Raw genomic sequence first — 18499 nt, forward strand, 5'->3', positions numbered from 1 at the left:
ACCCCGAACCCGAACCCGAACCCGAACCCGAACCCGAACCCCAACCCCAACCCTAACCCTCTAACCCGAACCCGAACCCGAACCCGAACCCCAACCCTAACCCTCTAACCCGAACCCTAACCCGAACCCGAACCCGAACCCCTAACCCGAACCCGAACCCGAACCCGAACCCGAACCCTAACCCGAACCCGAACCCGAACCCGAACCCGAACCCGAACCCGAACTCAAACTCTAACCCTAACCGGAATCCAAACCCGAACCAGAACCAGAACCCTAACCCGAACCAGATCCCCAACTCTAACCTGATCCTGGATGCAGTCCCAGACCTGAACCAGAACCTGAACACGGACGGAGACCAGAACCCTTTCCTGAACCCTAACTCGAACCTGGACCTGCTTCCAAACCCTCACCCTCACCCTAACTCCTAACCCCAACCCAAATCCTGACCCTGACCCTGCCCCCAACCCTGCACCTGACCCTAATCTGGACCCTGACACCGACACTGACACTGACTGTGACCCTGACCCTAACCCCTAACCCTGACCCTAACCACAACCCTAACCCTAATACTAACGCCTAACCCTAACGCTAACACTAACCCAAACCCTAACCCAACCCGAGCCCTAATCCTAAGCAGAAACCTGAACCCTAACCCCAAACCGAACCTGAACCACAACCTGAACCCAAACCAGAACCAAATCCCTAACCCGAACCCCAAACAGAACCTCATCTCTAATCCTACCCCTAACCCCTTTCCTGATCTTGACCCTTACCCCTAATCCCTTACCTGACCCTGAGCCTGACCCTTAACCCCTTACCTGATCCTAACCCTGACCCCTAATCCCTTACCTGACCCTGAGCCTTAACTCATAATTTAACCCTCTTCCCTAAACTTTAACCCTGACTCTACAATTTTTAACCCTTAACCCCCATCTTTACTCTCTCTCTCATCTCACCCTCACTTTCACCCTCACTTTTACCCTGAGCATATGCCTATCCCAGATGTTTTTATGATGTTACTTGCAGAATTGTTTTAGAGTATTTTTCATAAACAGAAGTTATACCCATTCTGTAATGCCTGTAGTGAAGTGGTTAAAAGCACTTTTTTTAAATATGTTTCTAACAAGCTACTTACAAGATACATTCAGCCCAGTGTTAATTTAGTGAATAGAAGTATATACCCACTCTATAAGGCATGTAGTGAAGTTACTAAGAACACATGTATACAATATGCTTCTAACCACCTGCTTGCAGGATGTGTTCCCAGATTTCCGAGCACACCCCAGCCTCCCTGGAATCAGAAACTCTATGGGACAGAGCTTGTGAGAAACGCAGCATCTCAAACTTACTGAAACGCAGTTGGCATTACATTCAAATCTGAGAATCCTGCTCTGGGCCATCTGTCACTTGACTGCTGGGTTAATTTTTTGAAAGTACAGCTTTAATCATATTACACCCCTGCTCAAAACCTTCAGTGTCTCCTCACGGTCTAGTAAATCAAGTATACAGCTTTCACCATGCCTTTTAAAACCTTCCACAACTTCAGATTCCTGACTGCCCAAAATCACCTGTGAAAACAATGAATCAGTCCAATTGAATTCTATCCTCTTTCTGCATCTGGTCCAGAGTTTAGAGTTGGGATGGAGTGGAGACTAGTTTTGTTCTGGAAATGTGTAGTTAGTGCTTTCTGTGTACTCAGTATATAACATTTTACCTTCTTCTCTCTCGCTCTTTAAACCACCAAATCCCACTTTCTTGCTTTCGCCCGGATTGCTCCTTCTTCCTGATGCGCCCTCCCCTCCAGCCACTTCTTTGCCTACTGAAACCTAAGGCCAAACTCCAATGCTGGCTCTTACACAAAGCTCCATGTGTTATATATGGCAGAGGTGACCTGGCCACCCAGGCTGGCTCCAGTCCTGACTGTATGTGTCCTTGGAACAGGTACTAACATCTATGAGCCTCAGTTTTCTAATCTAAAAATTAGTGCTACTAAAACCTACTTGCAGGGTGGTTGTAATGATTAAATAAAATTGTCTCCTTTTTAACCGTGCTTCCTCATTGCAAAAGGACTTGAGGGAAATGAACTAATATAGGAAACATGCCCAGCCCTGCTTCTTTCTCTTCATTCCATTCCCCTCTGCCCCCAATGTGTCATATACCCCTCTTGGGGGTCCTGCAGCACATTGGACATCTTTTAGGACAGTTACCTCATGCCACCTCATGAAATGCATATATCACCATCGTCTATGAAATTGAAACAAATCAATTCAGGTTCACTACTGCAATTCTCTGGGAAGTTCAATGCTCTTCCTTATATTCTTGCAAATTCTCAGGACATATGTTCTGCTTTCCACTGGTTCTGTGTTCTCTGATCCCAATTACTTGTCACATTTCATCGATGTTCAACCATTTCCACCCAAAATAGACATGGAAGAGCTTCATTTCCTTAATTCACTCCACACACCAACTCCTTACCCCTCTTCCAGAAAACTAACATTTGGCATATGTGAGGAATGTCAGGGGCATCCATAGTTTACAACATGATGTGAAGTTTTTTAAAAATACATACAAAGTTTATTAAAAATAGATTGCAAATGAAATACAGCAGAAATGGAAAACTATAGCACTTTTGATGTTTCTTCTGGAGTAATGCACAGTTATGAAAAGCACTTTCACACATATTCACATTTGACCTAATTGTCCAAGGATGGCCAAATCCACTTGTTTACAGGTTTTACAACCACACATACAAATATCCCTGTATGTAGATATTTACCTGTATTTGCATGTAATTATGTATATTTGTTGTTTTTCTGTACAATAACAGAATAGTAATTTATCTGCATCTTTTTCTTTAAAGAAAATGTGGATTTGGTCCCATAAGGCTGCATGTGTTCTCAAGGATGAAGGCAATTTACATTAAAGTAAAGCAAGCAATTTATCATGGAATATGAGATATCCTGTTAAAAGTCCCTTCGCTGCCCTGCCTCTGGAATTGCTCTCTGGCCCTTCTACCCAAAGCTCCAGCCTCCCATCTGCTGCAGGCACTGTCCTCACATCTCCCTGTCTGTTTTCCAAGGTCCTGCCGCTCAGCATCCAGAACCCTCCGTTCCCTCCTTTATGCTGCAGAGCACATAGCTTTCTAGGCCAAACTCCAAAGTCTCACTAACATGCTCTGTTGAAACAAGCGCCTTCTTCTCTGACCCTTGAGCAGCTTGGGAGACCTAACAGAGGTTTTAGAATTTGCCTTTTTTCTCTTCTTTTCTTTGCTTTTTGGTCCCTCTCCACTACTAATCTGTATCAGTGAAAGTAAGCCTATAGCAAACTCTTTTTTTTTTTTTCGTGAGGAGGACCAGCCCTGAGCTAACATCCAACGCTAATTCTCCTCTTTTTTGCTAAGGAAGACTGGCCCTGGGCTAACATCCATGCCCGTCTTCCTCTACTTTATACGGGACGCCGCCACAGCATGGCCTGACAAGCGGTGTGTCGGTGTGTGCCCGGGAACCCAACCGGCAAACCCCGGGCCAGTACAGCAGAGCGCGCGCACTTAACTGCTTGCACCACTGGGCTGGCCCGGCAAACTCTTTTCTTTGAAGTGAACAATGACAACCCTCTTAAGAAGACAAAAGTTGCTAAAGTCTGTTGTTTTAAATAACACATTTATTTAAATTTGCATTATAAGTTGTACCACAGCTTTTCCCCTTAGTAGACTATGAAGTTCTTGAGGGTGGACAGTGTCTTATTCATTTGCATCCTTTGCAATGCTTGGCACCATGCCTGGAAGGGAACGGGTGCTCAACAAGTGTTTAGTTGAATGGACATGATGGTTGACTAACCTCTTGACTCCTCTCAGGGCTATTTAAAATGAAACAATAGATGTATAAACCAATTATCTTAGCCACTGTAGACTGAATGTCTTTTTTACTTTCACCATAATGTAAACAAATTCCTAGGAGTTTACTCTACACTGAGTACATATAATTGCCATCATTTATTCTATTTCTACTGTCTTTTTATTATGAGATTAATGTCTAGTGTCTCTGCCCTCTGTATGAATGCCTCTGGATCATATTGAATTGAAATAAGCCACTAAAATATGTAAAAATTAGTTGAATCCATTTTTAATGGGATAAAGTCACAGGTAATCACAACAATGAAAGTGTCATTGATACTATAATTTACAACATGATGTGAATTTTACTTTTTATTTTTTTATTGAATGATGTTAATTTTAAATATTATTAATTGCATGTAAAATTCTTCATAGCTGCCTTTTAGCTGTCAGTTATTTGTAAGTATTCATAATACACGTTTATTAACTCTTCCTGAGAGAAATTTCAGAGAAAGAAAGCAGAAATGTGGTTTGATGCTTTGTCAACATACGTTTAAAAGATGTGTCTACAAGAGTGTATCTTTAAAGCCTTTTTGGCAGTTGTTCTATATATTTAACTAAAGGATGAAACAACAAAAATATGTGGGGAAGGCACATATGCCAGATTTTCTTCTTTCTTGGTCTTAGCAGTGTTGATTAAAGCTGTTTGGGATGTTCTGCATAAGCCAAAAGAATTCCTTGATAAATAGAGATATTTTTTCTAAGACTAATTCGAACTTATTCACTATTTCTTAGGCACTGGAACATGGTTTTTATTGCCACAAATTTCCTTAAAATAACTAATCACTGCCTTGGACTTCTAAAGTCCGACTGAGTTTGACAGGTTTAGTCTTGCAAACATTTAGATTTCAGTCTAAAAGTTCAAACATGCAGATGTTTCCAGATGGGTTTCTCTTCCGAGTAGTTGAGGGGCTTCAGGGGACTCCCTCAGGTTGACACATGTGAGAAAAACTGGCTAATATTAACCATGCATGTAGAAGACAATCTTTAAAACATCAATATTATTGTACAGTAAAAACCACAACTGTACAAAAAGTTCAATTAGTTATTGACCTAGGGGCATCCACAATTTACAGACTGCTGTATATGTGAAATCAGATTGGTTTTCACAAACTGGTTCTAATATCACAGAATTAAGGCAAAACAATTTGGATTATCCTGGAGGTTATCTAATACTGGCACATTAATAGGAGTTCAAAGCTTATGAAAAAAAGGAAAGAAGATGAGCAGGTGTGTTATGGCACTGCAAGACTCTAATACTAACCTTTTGTCTGTTCAGTCATATTTGTCACGAATAATTATAACTACTGAGCAAACATTTATCAAGTACCTACTGTGAATTTGACAGATCACTCTTTCCTCTAAGAAGGAAGATTTGGTCTTGCAGGCAAGACCACGAATCTGTTGGGGAAACGTCCACTAGAAACTGCTTGAGCTGCCCCTGTGCATGTCTCTCATCAAACCCTCCCTTTCCAGTCCTTTCTGACCTTCAGCAGCTTCTGTTGTGGTTGTTACACTGTTGTTCTGTCCCCACTGTGAGCAGAGAGCCTCTGAAAGCTGGCTGAATCCAGGCTCCTTTTCAAACCAGAGTAGAGAGGCCTTGGAACACATGGAGGAGGCAGCCGTTCATGTGGTAAAATTTGAAACTAGAAAGACCGATTACTATGATTACAGGTGCCATGCTATGTGTCAAAGCACCTACTTGCATTTCCACAGGAAAAGAGTTGGAATTTTTATCAGTGAAGCATCAGTATTATCTTGTGGTGATGCTTTCAGTTACTGTTATTCTGCTGTTTAATGATCATAAATGTATTATTAAGTACATTTAATTATAAATGGCTTTTAGTTAAGTACCTCATTATTAATTTAGTGTGTATCATTAGCATTTGCATCATTTTTATTTTGGGCCCATAATTTTCTAATAAGCCATTGCCAAATAACATCTACTCCTGATAACCCCCCAAATTTGCTGTATGGTAACATTTAATTCATTATACACTCTAAGTGAATCTATACTGTTTAAATAACTTTCATCATACTTAGTTAAGTATAATAACTTACTGTATTATAATTTATAGATTATTGTTTAAGGATATATAAATTGCATATATGTCTTTGTTCCTCTCATAAAGTAAGGTAAATGTTTCAAGCTAGAAGTTTACTGTAGCTTTTTTATTCTCTCCAATTTTTGGTCATCAAAAAGTTTTGTTTTTCTTTTTTTGGGGGGTGGGAGGAAGATAGTCCCTGAGCTAACATCTGTGCCAGTCTTCTATTTTGTATATAGGATGCCACCACAGCATGGCTTGACGAGTAGTGTGTAGGTCTGCGCCCAGGATTCGAACCCACAAACCCTGGACTGCCGAAGCAGAGCATGTGAACTTAACCACTATGTCACTGGGCCAGCCCCCAAAAGTTCTTTTTTCACTGGAAAAAGTGGGTCCAGTGAAGCTAGTGCCCTCATCCAACACTGGTGAAAACATTAAAGCTCACCTTTTGGTGCCCAATAGCCATGGATGGAATCCTAGCTCCACCACTCCATGTGTGTGCTGGGCTCAACCTCTCTGAGACCCAGATCCCTTATATAAAATGGGAATAATAACGCTTTCTTTATAGAGTAACTGTAAGGCTCAATTGTACCCAGAGCAATCATTCAATGAATAGTAACCGTTATTATTATGTATGATGTGGTTAAATGATGGAGCTTGTCCGTCCAGGCCTTGGGAGTCACCTTGTCTAGAGTGAGGCCAGATGGTCTCTTCTGGAATTGGTGGGTAGGACGTGTGTGTGTTGCAGCCTAGTTTCAAGATAAGAGAGTGGGTGCTGTGTCACTTCCCTGCATTTTGTAGGGACCTAGAAAGCTGAAGGAAATTGCCATGCTGTCCCAGCAGGAAATTCTGATCTTGTGCAGATGTGGCAACCCAACTTTCTGTTTAGCTATCTAGGAGTTAATCTGTAATTTAACCTTGTGTAGGTGTGTAGGAACCCCCAAACCTCCTTTCCATCAGCTGGATGAGACATTCCAGGACTTGCAAAAGGGTCCCTTTTAAACCATATCAGGTGTTCAAGGGGACAAGTAAAGGTGTGTCTTAAACCCACAAGTCTGAGCTCTCAGAGTGACCCGAAACAGCAGCTCACCAAGGGCCTGGTTTTCCACTTTTAGAACAGGCTACAAGAAGTTCTTCCTCTGAAATGGCAGAAAACCAGTATGCTTCAGGAAACTAATTTGTGTGGTAACTCAGGAACTCGACAGGTGGGCCTTACAGGTAGGCTTAACTGGAAACAGGGCAGTGGTAACAATAACCCGGACTTTGTCTTCAGGCTCAGGGACATGGTCTGCGTCTCCTCCTTCCATTTGGTGAGGTGAGGGGGGAACACAGCATGACTAGGGCACTGGCCAAGGGGCAGGCGTTGGCCTGGGCTCCACAAAGGGCAGGAGACACTGAGGCTGTAGGAGCAGGAAAAGTCAAAATCATGCAGGACAGTTAAATTCCAAAGGGCCAAAAGTATAAGCAGCACCAAATCTGGGGGTCTAATATCAAGGCCAAGTTCAGAAGAAAGGCAGAAAGTAAGCAAGACAGAATCCAGTGTGGTAGAGGGGTGCACAAAGGGAGAAAGGAGTGGTGTTTCTGAAAATTTTCTGGAATATCAACTGATGTGATATTTTTCATTTAATGTTTTGCTCTGAGGACTGAAAAGGCATTGGTGGCAAATGGGTGTGTGGGCGACACATCTTGACCAGCCTGAGGGAAAGCAGATAGGTAACAGGGAGGTCGATGTTAGCTCTGCCCAGGCCAGTTGTAAACTTCTTTGGTTCCGCTCCTAACCAAGTACAGGGGACTTACCACCTCCCTCCACCCCCAATTAGGAGTGGAGGCCCTGCACTTTGCTCTTGGAGGTGTGGATACTCCGGGTCATTGCAAGAGTGGAGGGGGGTCCACATGGGTAATGACCTGGGGAGCAAGCCTGCGTACTGGGTGCGGACGGAGAGTGTGACTGGTCCGGTCCCTGTTTCTGGGTGAGGGGCTTCTCCAGGAAAGTCCGGGGTTCTGAGACTTCCAACTATTGGGACCTCCAACTGTGCCCCTCTTGGGAGTCCCCTCTGAGGTCTGCTCTCCCTGCTTTTCTGGAGAGGGGCGCAAAGTCTTCTAGGCTGCTTCTCTAGGCTCAACTCCCAGGCTCCCCGGGGGCCCTCTGGGAAGCCCCTCTCCTTGGGAAATCCCTCCTCTCCTACTTCTTGTTTCCCTCAGAGGCATTGTCTCCCTTCATGTTGCCTTCTTCTCCTGTGGCATTTTCACAATAGACCTTGATAATTTAGAAATTAACTTGTTAATTAAAAACTGAAAATTTAGCACTCCTTGAAAGCAGGGAGAGCTTAACTCCAAATCCTCCATAGCAGTGAGCTATTAAGTTCCTGAGCTAAGGCACCAGCTGGGGCGGCTGGTCGCAGAGGCTGCCTGACATCAACCTGCCAGGTCGTTTTGTACAGTTGGATGTCTTGTGCCTCCTCCATAGTGGACACTTTCTGGTGGGCGTGAACACACGATAGAGATATTAACACCACATGCCCCTTCCCCTAAGTTCAACCACACCATCTCACCCCAGACCTCCTCCTCCCTGATCTTCCGAGCCCCTGTCCTGCCAGCCCAATCACACCACTGTCCGTGTGTTCAATGCACGTTCCTGCCTTGGGCCACCTCTTGTACGTGAAGTGAATGACCAAGTGCACCAGCTGAAACTCTCTCCAGTGGGTTTTGCCTCCCTATTGTCTTTCAGGGCCACCCCTGGGTTGGACTTAAGCCAAATTTTAACAATTCTGTTCTGCAAAGATACTACTAAGTGAATAAAAAGGCAAGCCACAGACTGCAGAAAATACTTACAAATCATGTATCTGGCAAAGGGCTTGTATCAAAAATGTATAAAGAATTTTCAAAACTCAACAATAAAAAAACAAACAGCCCAACAAAAAATGGGAAAAGTTTTAAATAGACACTTCACCATAGAAGATGTTCAGATGGCAAATACATGCATGAAAAGATGCTCAATATAATTTATCATGGAGGAAATGCAAATTAAAATCACAGTGAGGTACACACATTAGAATGGTTCATGAGGATGTAGAGAAACTAAAATGTTATACATTGCTTGTGGGAATGCAAAATGATACAGCCATTTTGGCAGTTTCTTTTAAAGTTAACCATATACTTACTATATGCCCCAACAATGCCATTCCTAGATATTTACCCAAGAAAAAAATGAAGACTTAAATTCACACAAAAACCTATCATTAATAAATAACCTCCCAACCTGGTAGCAACCCAAATGTCCTTCAACTAGTGAATGGATGAGCAAACTCTAATCATCCACACAATAGAATACCATTTAGCAATAAAAAGGTGAACCACTATACAAGCAAGGACATGGAAGCATCTCGAAAGCTTTATGCTATGCAAAAAAATCCAGATTCAAAAGGCTGCATACCACATGATTCCATTTACATGACACCCTGGAAAAGGCAAAAATATAGAAACAGAACACAAATCAGTGGTAGCCAGGGGCCAAGAGTAGAGGGCAGAGTTAGTACAAAGGGGCAGCACAAGGAATTTTGTGGGGAGGTCACAGAACAGTTCTGCATCTCAGTTTTGGTGGTGGTTACGTGACCAAATGCATTTGTCAAAACTTGTAGAACTATATACCAGAAACAATGAATTTTACTGAATTGAATTAATTTTAAAAACTTAATTAAAGATTTCCAGTTAAAAAACAATTGATGTTTGCTGGCAGTAACCAACTATTTGATCTTACCTGAAAACCAGCATCTTTAAATTTTTAGCTATAGAATATAGACCATCTGTTTTAAAATAGCTTTCTCATGATGTCACTTTCTAAAATTTATATGTCTAGAAACATATAGGAGAGAAATTAGACTTGACCTCAAAGGGCCTGTGTGTTAAATCATTTCTTTCCCTTCATACCTGAAAATATAAGTGACAGATATAGAGGAAAATCTCTTTCACTTGTGAAATGTCAGACCCTCCAGCACGAAACCCGCCTGTTATCCAGCTGGGGGCTGGGAAGGTCTCCCCTTCGCTCAGGCCTGACGTTTTTAGCTCCAGCCTTCACAGGGAATGTGTGTTTGTTTGGAGAGGCTCTGGTGTTCAGGACTCTTCTCTCACCCTGGGGAGTGGGTCTGTGGCTTAGGGGAGGGGGCCCGACTTTGTTGTTTGTCTTTAGAACACGTGGTACTGGTGACTTTTTGTCCTCAGCTTGGAAAGCTCCTACTCCGTGCCCTGTTCCTGTACATCAGGAAAGCCTCGCAGAGCAGCAGGACCGCAGGAAGAGGCCCCTCAACGTCCGTGCTGAACACACATACTCGGTGTGGCCAGTTCAGTGTAGCATTTGGCACGGGGTGGGGGGAAGGACAACATATGGAGGAATCCAGGTGCCAGCAGAGCTCCCTCGATATGCTGACAAGGTCCCCAGACTGGATGAGCCCTGAGGAGACGATCATATAACTTGTTTTATACCTGCACAAGATGCTCAAAGTGTGTTTTTGAATACAGGAAATATGTGTTGGGATGGAGAGAGGAGAAATTGAAGGTGACAATGAGCAGCTTATTCAAGGAATGGAGGAGAGACTAAAAGTATAGTGCATTATAGACTGAGAAGCAAATTTCTGAATTCCAGACTTGGAAGTGAAGCAATCCTGTAATTATTCTAGGTTGCTAAAGAGAAACGGAGCTGGAGGTTGCTTGAGTTAAAGGAGCCAAACTGGGAGATTAGGGTATTGACTGGCTGGTGGCACCATTTGTTCATTCATTCATTCAACAAACAATTCTTGATGAGCACTATGTGCCACACACTGAGCCTTGGAGCTACAGCAATGAACAAACATTTTCTGGTAAATCCAGGGATGGTAGCCAGGGGACTTAATAAACAAGAAAGAAAGGCACTGTAAGATCATGATTTTGGAGTTGAGACTGCCTGGGTTTTGAATCCCAGATCCACTTAATAACAATGTGATTTATACATCACTTAACCCATTTGTGCCTCAGTTTCCTCATTTGTCAAATAAAAATACTAACAATGCCTACTTCACAGGGTTGTTGTGATTAATGTGGTAATTACAGATTCAGCGCAGTGCCTGAAACATGGTGAGCACTCAGTAATTGTTAGCTATTAAAAACATAAACAGGTACAAATTTCTAGTTATAAGACAAATAAGTCCTGGGGATGTAATGTACGGCATGGTGACTATAGTTAACAATGCTGCATTGTATATTTGAAAGCTGCTAAGAGAGTAGATCATAAAAGTTCTCATCACAAGAAAAAAATAATTATAACTACGTGTGGTGATGGATGTTAACCAAACATTGTGATCATCATTTTTCACATCTACGTATATCAATTCATTATGTTGTACACTTTAAACTAACACAATGTTGTATGTCAATTCTATCTCAATTTTAAAAGGTAAACAAATACATGTTAATGCCAGGTAGTGAAAAGTGCTATAAAGAAAAATAATTCAGAATGGGATACAGCGTGGTGGTAGGGCTATTTTAGATCAGGTGTTGAGGGATGGTCTCTCTGAGGAGGTGACTTATGAACAGGGACTTGAGAGGTGAGAAAGAACAAGACTGCAGCAGTCTGTGAGAGGACCATCTCAGGTGGCAGAAACAAAGGCCCTGGGGCGGGGAAGAGCTTCACCGCCTAGGAAACGTGGTGGAGAAAAAGATGCTGAGGGCAACTGGGAGCCAATCTCTAGCCCGATGTGCTTGGAAAACAGGCCACCTGTGGGGCTCTGATCACCTCTGGTAGGTGTCCTGGGGGGGGTATGTGAGGGGTCGCTGTGGCAAACTGAAAGCTTTAGAGATGGGGAAACAAGATTAACGGCATGTTATATGTAAAATGCTACTATTCAAGTTAGCAAATACAGCTCCACAGTCCCTCATCTTTTAAAAAAACAAAGCAATACAATGCCTATGACTGTATATATTTACATCCCATTACGGCCTGGAGTAAATGAATAAATATTGACACTAACGGGCACATATAAAGACCACAAATAGCCTCATGAGAGTTTAGTTGAGATTTTGCCTCCAAATGAGGCAGGGCGGGTTTTGTTGCCGGAGTGTTACAAAAACCTTTGGGCTTTCAGTGCTCTCTGAATTTTGGATTTCCACATAAAAGACTGTGACCCTAGAATAATTTCCTCCCAAGGGCCATTTGTAGGGTCAGCGCTCTGGGGAGCAACACGCAGAAGACAGAATAAAAACTCAAACGGAAAAATCTGTATAATTCTGCCTTAGCAGCTGTTTCTGAAACATTTCATATTTGCTAAGTATAAACTCCGGTTCAGAGGTTCTACTTGGGATGCTCCTCTCTCAGGTGCGGACGGAACAGCGCACCTGCAGGATTTTCGCGGGGAGGAAAGGAGGGGCGGCAGGAGCCCCGGGTTCGGCCAGAGGCGGCCCAGGCTCCGAGGGGACGGTACAAAGCTAGACGGTCCTGGCGACCAGGACGAGCTCGGACGAGGAAGAAACCGCGCCAGCTTTCCCTGCAGGCAGCACCTTTTGTTTCTCGGTGAACACGGCTGGGAGCAGGAGAGGCGGTGAGCCTCGGTGTCTCTGTGCTGTCTTCAGAGCACACGGACACACGGCGTCTGCGCTCCGCGGCACCAGACATCAGATGGCTGCAGACGGACGCAGCAGCGCCAACCTGGACGACGCCCCTTCCGCGCGGCGTTCATCACGCGCTCCGCCCGCCCCCGCCCGGCCTCCGCGGGCGCTCAGCCGCCAGGGGGCGCTGCGCCGGCCCGGGAGCGGCGCTCTCTCCCGCGCCGCCGCGGCCTCACATCCGGGTCTAGGGCCGCTGTCAGCCGGCGCGCGGCGGCCGGCGGGCGCGTCAATGGCGGCGGCGGGAGGCGGAGCGGCGGCGGCGCGCGGCCCCGAGCCCCCGAGCCTGTAGCCCCGAGCCACCAGCTTTCCGGGAGGCGCTGCGCCCCGGTGCGGACGGAGGGGAAGGGCGGGAGCCGGGAGGCTCGAACCCGCGGCGCCGGGAGCCCGCCCTCCGCGCCGCGCCCCCCGCCCCCGACCGCCGAGCGGGCTGCGGGCCTCCGGCGGCGGCCTCCCGGGCCTGCGCGGCCGCGGCCTCACCATGGAGGGCCTGACGCTGAGCGACGCGGAGCAGAAGTACTACGCGGACCTCTTCTCCTACTGCGACATCGACAGCACCAAGAAGGTGGCGGCCAACGGGCGCGTGCTGGAGCTGTTCCGGGCCGCGCAGCTGCCGCACGACGTGGTGCTCCAGGTGCGGCCGGGGGCCGGGGGGCCGGTCCAGGTGCGGGCGAAGGGTGGGGAGAGCAGGTCCAGGTGCGGCCGGGGGTCGGGGTGCCGGTCCAGGTGCGGCCAGGAGGCAAGGGAACAGTCTAGGTGCGGGCGACCGGTGGGCGGAGCAGGTCCAGGTGCGGCCGGGAGGCGGGGGGCCGGTCCAGGTGCGGGCGAGGGGTAGGGGGAGCAGGTCCAGGTGCGGCCGGGGGACGGGGGGCCGGTTCGGGTGCGGGCGAGGGGTGGGGGGAGCAGGTCCAGGTGCGGCCGGGGGGCGGTGCCGGTCCAGGTGCGGGCGAGGGGTGGGGGGAGCAGGTCCAGGTTGCGGCCGGGAGGCGGGGGGCCAGTCCCCGGGCTCCGCGCGGGGAACGCAGGTGCCGGGCGGCCGGGTCGCGCCGAGCCGCGATCAGAGGGTCTCTCTCGCGGGACAAAAGTCTTGAGTGAAAATGGGGATCCTGTCTCTCTCGGCTGCCCTCCGAGTCTCTTCTTCAGCACGGGGAGAGCCACTTCAGATGGAGGATCTGGAGTTGTTACCGTATTTTTGGGTCCTAGGTCCTGGTACTACATACATAGCTCTTCGAATCCTGCAGGGTAGTGAGGTTATCAGTATAGGTAAATGTTTTTAAGGCTTGAGTTAACCGAGTAGACGCCGTAAAGTGGGTTTTATAGATTTAGGAATCGTAGAAGCAGTTTTTTTAAGGAAGCTAAATTTTAGAGAGATTAAAAAATTTGAATTTCTAGCTAGTAGTTTGCAAGTAGATATGAAAAGAACTTGTAATTAACTGTGGAAGGTGTGGCTGATGTAAACTGGACAGTTTTTCGATTGGCGTTCGATAACATTGGGTGGAACCTGTGGATTTGGGCTGGGAGATAAGTAACGAATAGCTGGAAGTCAAACGTGCACCTTCGCCTGGGTCTGTAGCACTAGAGGAGCAAGCAGAGTAAGTTGTAAGCTTTTTGTGTCACATCGGTTTTTAAAATAGAAGGCTTCCTAGAAGTTCTTATCTAATATATGTGGTGAGCGTTAATGTGACTGTTTAATGTTAATGCTAGTAAGAGTCGGTCTAAACAGCGTATCAGGAACAGGTTTGAAGCGTTCATCTTTGTTACTATCCAAACCTCCAAAACTTAAAACCATATGCACAGGTATGATGTAGTGCACTGCAGAGAGCGCTGAATCAGGAGTTTTGATCCCACTCTGTGGTTAACTAGTGTGACTTTAAGCTAGGCACATAAGTGTGCTTGCTCATCCTTAGAATGAGAGTCAAGTTCCTTCTAACAAAAGTTGTGTGAAGCACAAAAATATCCGCCCAGGTCTCTGTCTTAAAAGTTACCTGTGCATTAACTCTAAGTCAAATGAGTTCCACCTTTCGCATAATCTCATGTTTGGTATTGCTTGTTTAAAATCTTGGGAGGAAAAGTTGGATGTCTTACAAACCAACAGCTAGGAGTCTCAAATTCATGCTGCTGAAAAGGGACAGAGAGTAAATGTTTTAGGCTTTGCTGGCCACGTACAGTCTCTGTTGACAGTTCTTTGTTTTTACAACACTTTAAAAATTTAAAAACCATTTTTAGCTCAGGGGCATACAAAAGAGGGCCTGTAGTTTGCTGACCCCTGCTAAAGAACGGTGGTGGCAGTATGGGGGTGCTACACTCTCCTCATATGGCTTTGGAGTCAGACTCGCAGAAAGAGGTCTGGTCAGAACATGCTCATTAATGATACTGCTCTTTCTGTAGAAATAACAAAACATACCTTCAAGTCATTTAGGAACTAAAATTAAGGAGAAACTTTCATGTTCTATTTTGGTTTATGTCTTTGGGGTGGGGGGGAGCTGAAATAAACTGACTTTCCTATTTTTAATGGTGCACGAAGACTTTAGGACTTTAAATGTATTATTTAGGAATAGACAAATTAGCATTACTTAACCTTTGCTTGAAATTTGTTTACTCGAACCCAAGTTATTTTTATGTTTTGCTCAACTTTATTGACATTCAAAAATAAATTTCTATGGCTTTTTTGTATAAAGAGAGAGCTTAAATAGCATAAATATTCAGGATTCAGTTACAAGGTGGAAGCTGTAGGAACTCCCTGAAGCAGAACTCTTACAGTAATTAATATATACTAAATAGCATTCTGGGTATCCTGAAGGCAATTTACTTAAAAATTGGCCTAAGACATAGAATATGAGACAAAAGGGGAATATGGACTTAGTTATCTTAAGGAAGTTTGAGATTGTCTGAAAACATAGCCCTTTTGCTTTCTAAGTGGGAAACATTTGGGGCAACTCATACATAATGTTTACTTAGCACTGGGCTACTATGAAGGACTTGGTGATCTGCAGGAATGCAGGTGTGTAACATAAAGCAGAACAGGAATGCCCTAAGAGAGGCACACAGGAGGAATGATCAGGAAAGGCTTCTTAATTCAGATGGACTTTCAGTTAGTGTGGGGGGAGGGCAGTGGAATGAAGAGGACTTCTAGGCAGAGAAAAAATGTGACCAAAGGTGGAAAGGGTAGGTGCCTTTTCAAGGACTAGCAGAAGGTCAAGTTTTGCTGAAGCTGGAGTATGTTTTGGGGATAATGGAACATAGGGTTGGAAAGAGACCATATTAGGAAAGAATCTAAAGAACATGGAGAAGATTTCATATTTCATTGGGCAGTGGAGACTCACTGATAGTTTTTTTTTCTTTTGGGTGAGGAAGATTGGCCCTGAGCTGATGTCTGTGCCAGTCTTTCTCTATTTTGTATGTGGGTTGCTGCAACAGCATGGCTTGATGAGTGGTGTAGGTCAGCACCCAGGATCCGAACCTGTGAACCGGGGCCGCCGAAGCAGAGCGCGAACTTAACCACTACGCCATGGGGCCAGCCCCTCATTGATAGTTTTGGAGTGAGGAAGAGGAGAGGCTGGGGAAGGAGAACCGTGCAGTGGTCTGGAGTGGGTGCTGGGTAATGGGTGGATGAACCAGGGCGACAGCAGACGACTGGAAAATGAGGCTCTGGGTAAATAGGTCTGTGTTATTGAAGGGCTGTGGTAGCCACTATGTGAGGTGCTTTGTGGGATAATGCTTAATGGAGGCCAGATTACCAAGGCTGGATGGAGAGCTTTGAATCAATTGTGAAGGTAACAGGGAGTTGTAGACTTAAGAGAAATGACTCATGAAAGCAGTGCTCCAGGAGGCCTTGAGGAGATCAGTGCAACAGAAATTAGAAGAAGCTGGAGACGAATTTGGGGACTGATTCTCTAGGGCACATATGAAGTGATGAGAAACTGGGCTGAGGCACTCAAATGTGGGAGTGGGGGAGACAATGAGGAGGACGATTTTGCCCCTCAGGAGGCATTTGGCACTGTCTGGAGACATTTTGGGTTGTCATAACTGCGGGGGAGGGAGCAGTTCCACTGGCATCTAGTGGATAGAGGCGAGCCACGCTGCTAAACAGCCCACAATGCACAGAACAGCCCCACAACGAAGAATTGTCTGGCCAAAGTGTCAGTAGTGCTGAGATTGAGAAATCGTGACCTGGACTCTGGTGGTGGCAGTGGACAGAAAATGAGGCCAGAAATAGAGTGGAGATTCCGAAGGTAGACCTGATGGGCCTGTGTTACCTGGTGGAATTTGATGAGAAGGGAATGGGGCAAGGATCATTCTCTGCTGGACACCACTCAGTTAGAAAAGGGACAGGGAGAGGGCCTGGTGTTTAAAGAGGTGATGATGAGATGACGGGTTTGAGCTCAGGCATTTCGAGATGGCAATGCACATCTCCAGGAGGTGGCTGGAAGCTCGTGGATATTTGTCCACTCTGAGTGCTGGTTCTTACTGTGAAGTTCAGGTGTTCGGGGTCTCTTCCTCTGCCTTTCTCACCTAAGTATCTTGCAGGTAGGGGACAGACAGCTTCTCCCACTATGGGCATGCATGTACACGTCAGGGCTTTAATGGATGTCCTAGTTCTCAGCATTTCCTAATGAAGGTCATGAGAAGGCTGAGTCATCTGGGGGACTGAGCCTAGAGAACAAAGAACAGAGGGCCCAGCACTGAAGGAGGAAGGAGCTGGCGTTTATTGAGTGCCTATGATGTTCCTTTTTATCGGGCAGATCATTTTCTGCAAGAACTCATTTGATCCTTGAAACGACCCTGTGAAGTGGGTGTTATTCTTGTTTAGTAGCTCGGAACTTGATAGGCAAAGAAGTTAAATAACTTGTTAGTGAATAGAGTACTTCTTGACCATTATTCCTGGCCACCTCTCAGCTCTTTCTTACTTTCACTGTACATGTGATTGGTTTGCACATAGTTCTTATGAAGAGTGGAGATTTTAAATTATTTGATTTTGAGTTATATATGGATTTCCTTCTTTACATAGTAAATAGTTTTGTGTATGATGACGTCTTGAAACACAGCCACTCAAGAGAAATAGGAAGATTCTTGTAGTTGGTATCCTGGGCACACAGAGACACAATTTTACTTGACCACAACCGTCCAACATCTTAAGATATGTGCATTACACTTGTTTTGGAATAGCAGAGTAAAATAAAACCTGGTCTGAGTTTAAGGGTTTGTTTTTGGAGATAGTGTGTCAATAGACAAAATGAAGGGGCTAAAGCTTTATAGAGTTATGTTCCACACCAGAGAGGAACAGGACTAGTGGGAGAAAAATTGGGCTCGTGGGACTTAATTGGGAGGAATTTTGCTGTCTGCTGAGAAAGAAGGTACTCAGTGGCTTAAAAATCACCTTTTCCAGAAGTAATTTATTTTACTTTTTAAAGATTAGGGAAGGTATGCTATTTACCCTACTAATCAATATGTTTTCTTAGCTTTTACTTAAAATTTCTATTTTGGGAAATGTTTTAAAACTTCATACAGACTTTGAATGCATAATAGCTTAATGAAAGGTTCCAGTACTAACTGTTCTTCTATTGACGGTTATGAGCAATGTAGCCTATTAATGAAGCTGAAAAAATCTTTTAGATCATTTGTGTTGAGCAGTATCTTGGTAGAATGTTTGAATAACACATTAATTTAATAGGGGAAAAGTGACAACAATGAAATATAAACCATTTTGTCTTTCTCTTGAAATTTGTTCAATTATAAGATCTACTCATTAGTGATAGGATTAAAATAGGGAAACAGCCTCATTTATGCATTGAAAGTTATAGACTTAATACAAATAAATGTCAGGTTTGCTATTCTAGAATAGTGACTTTTTTTAATTTGTAATTTCTGAATTACTAAAATAATTATAACAGACTACAAAAATAATCTTGCCTTAATCAGACACTTTCATATA

The 18499-nt window shown here is 44.8% G+C and overlaps 1 protein-coding gene across 5 annotated transcripts in view; it reads left to right on the forward strand.

Annotated features, from left to right (window-relative positions):
• Positions 1-12812: 12812 nt before the first annotated feature.
• The window catches only part of REPS1 (RALBP1 associated Eps domain containing 1), a 79510-nt gene continuing 73823 nt past the window's right edge, over positions 12813-18499 (forward strand). For all 5 annotated transcript variants that reach the window (XM_058566170.1, XM_058566171.1, XM_058566172.1 and 2 more), the window contains exon 1: positions 12813-13201. In XM_058566170.1, coding sequence (XP_058422153.1) covers positions 13049-13201 — 153 coding nt within the window. In that variant the 5' untranslated portion in view covers positions 12813-13048. The remainder of the gene's footprint in view (positions 13202-18499) is intronic.

The sequence above is a fragment of the Diceros bicornis genome, chromosome 23, assembly GCF_020826845.1.
Source record: "Diceros bicornis minor isolate mBicDic1 chromosome 23, mDicBic1.mat.cur, whole genome shotgun sequence".
Taxonomy (NCBI): domain Eukaryota; kingdom Metazoa; phylum Chordata; class Mammalia; order Perissodactyla; family Rhinocerotidae; genus Diceros; species Diceros bicornis.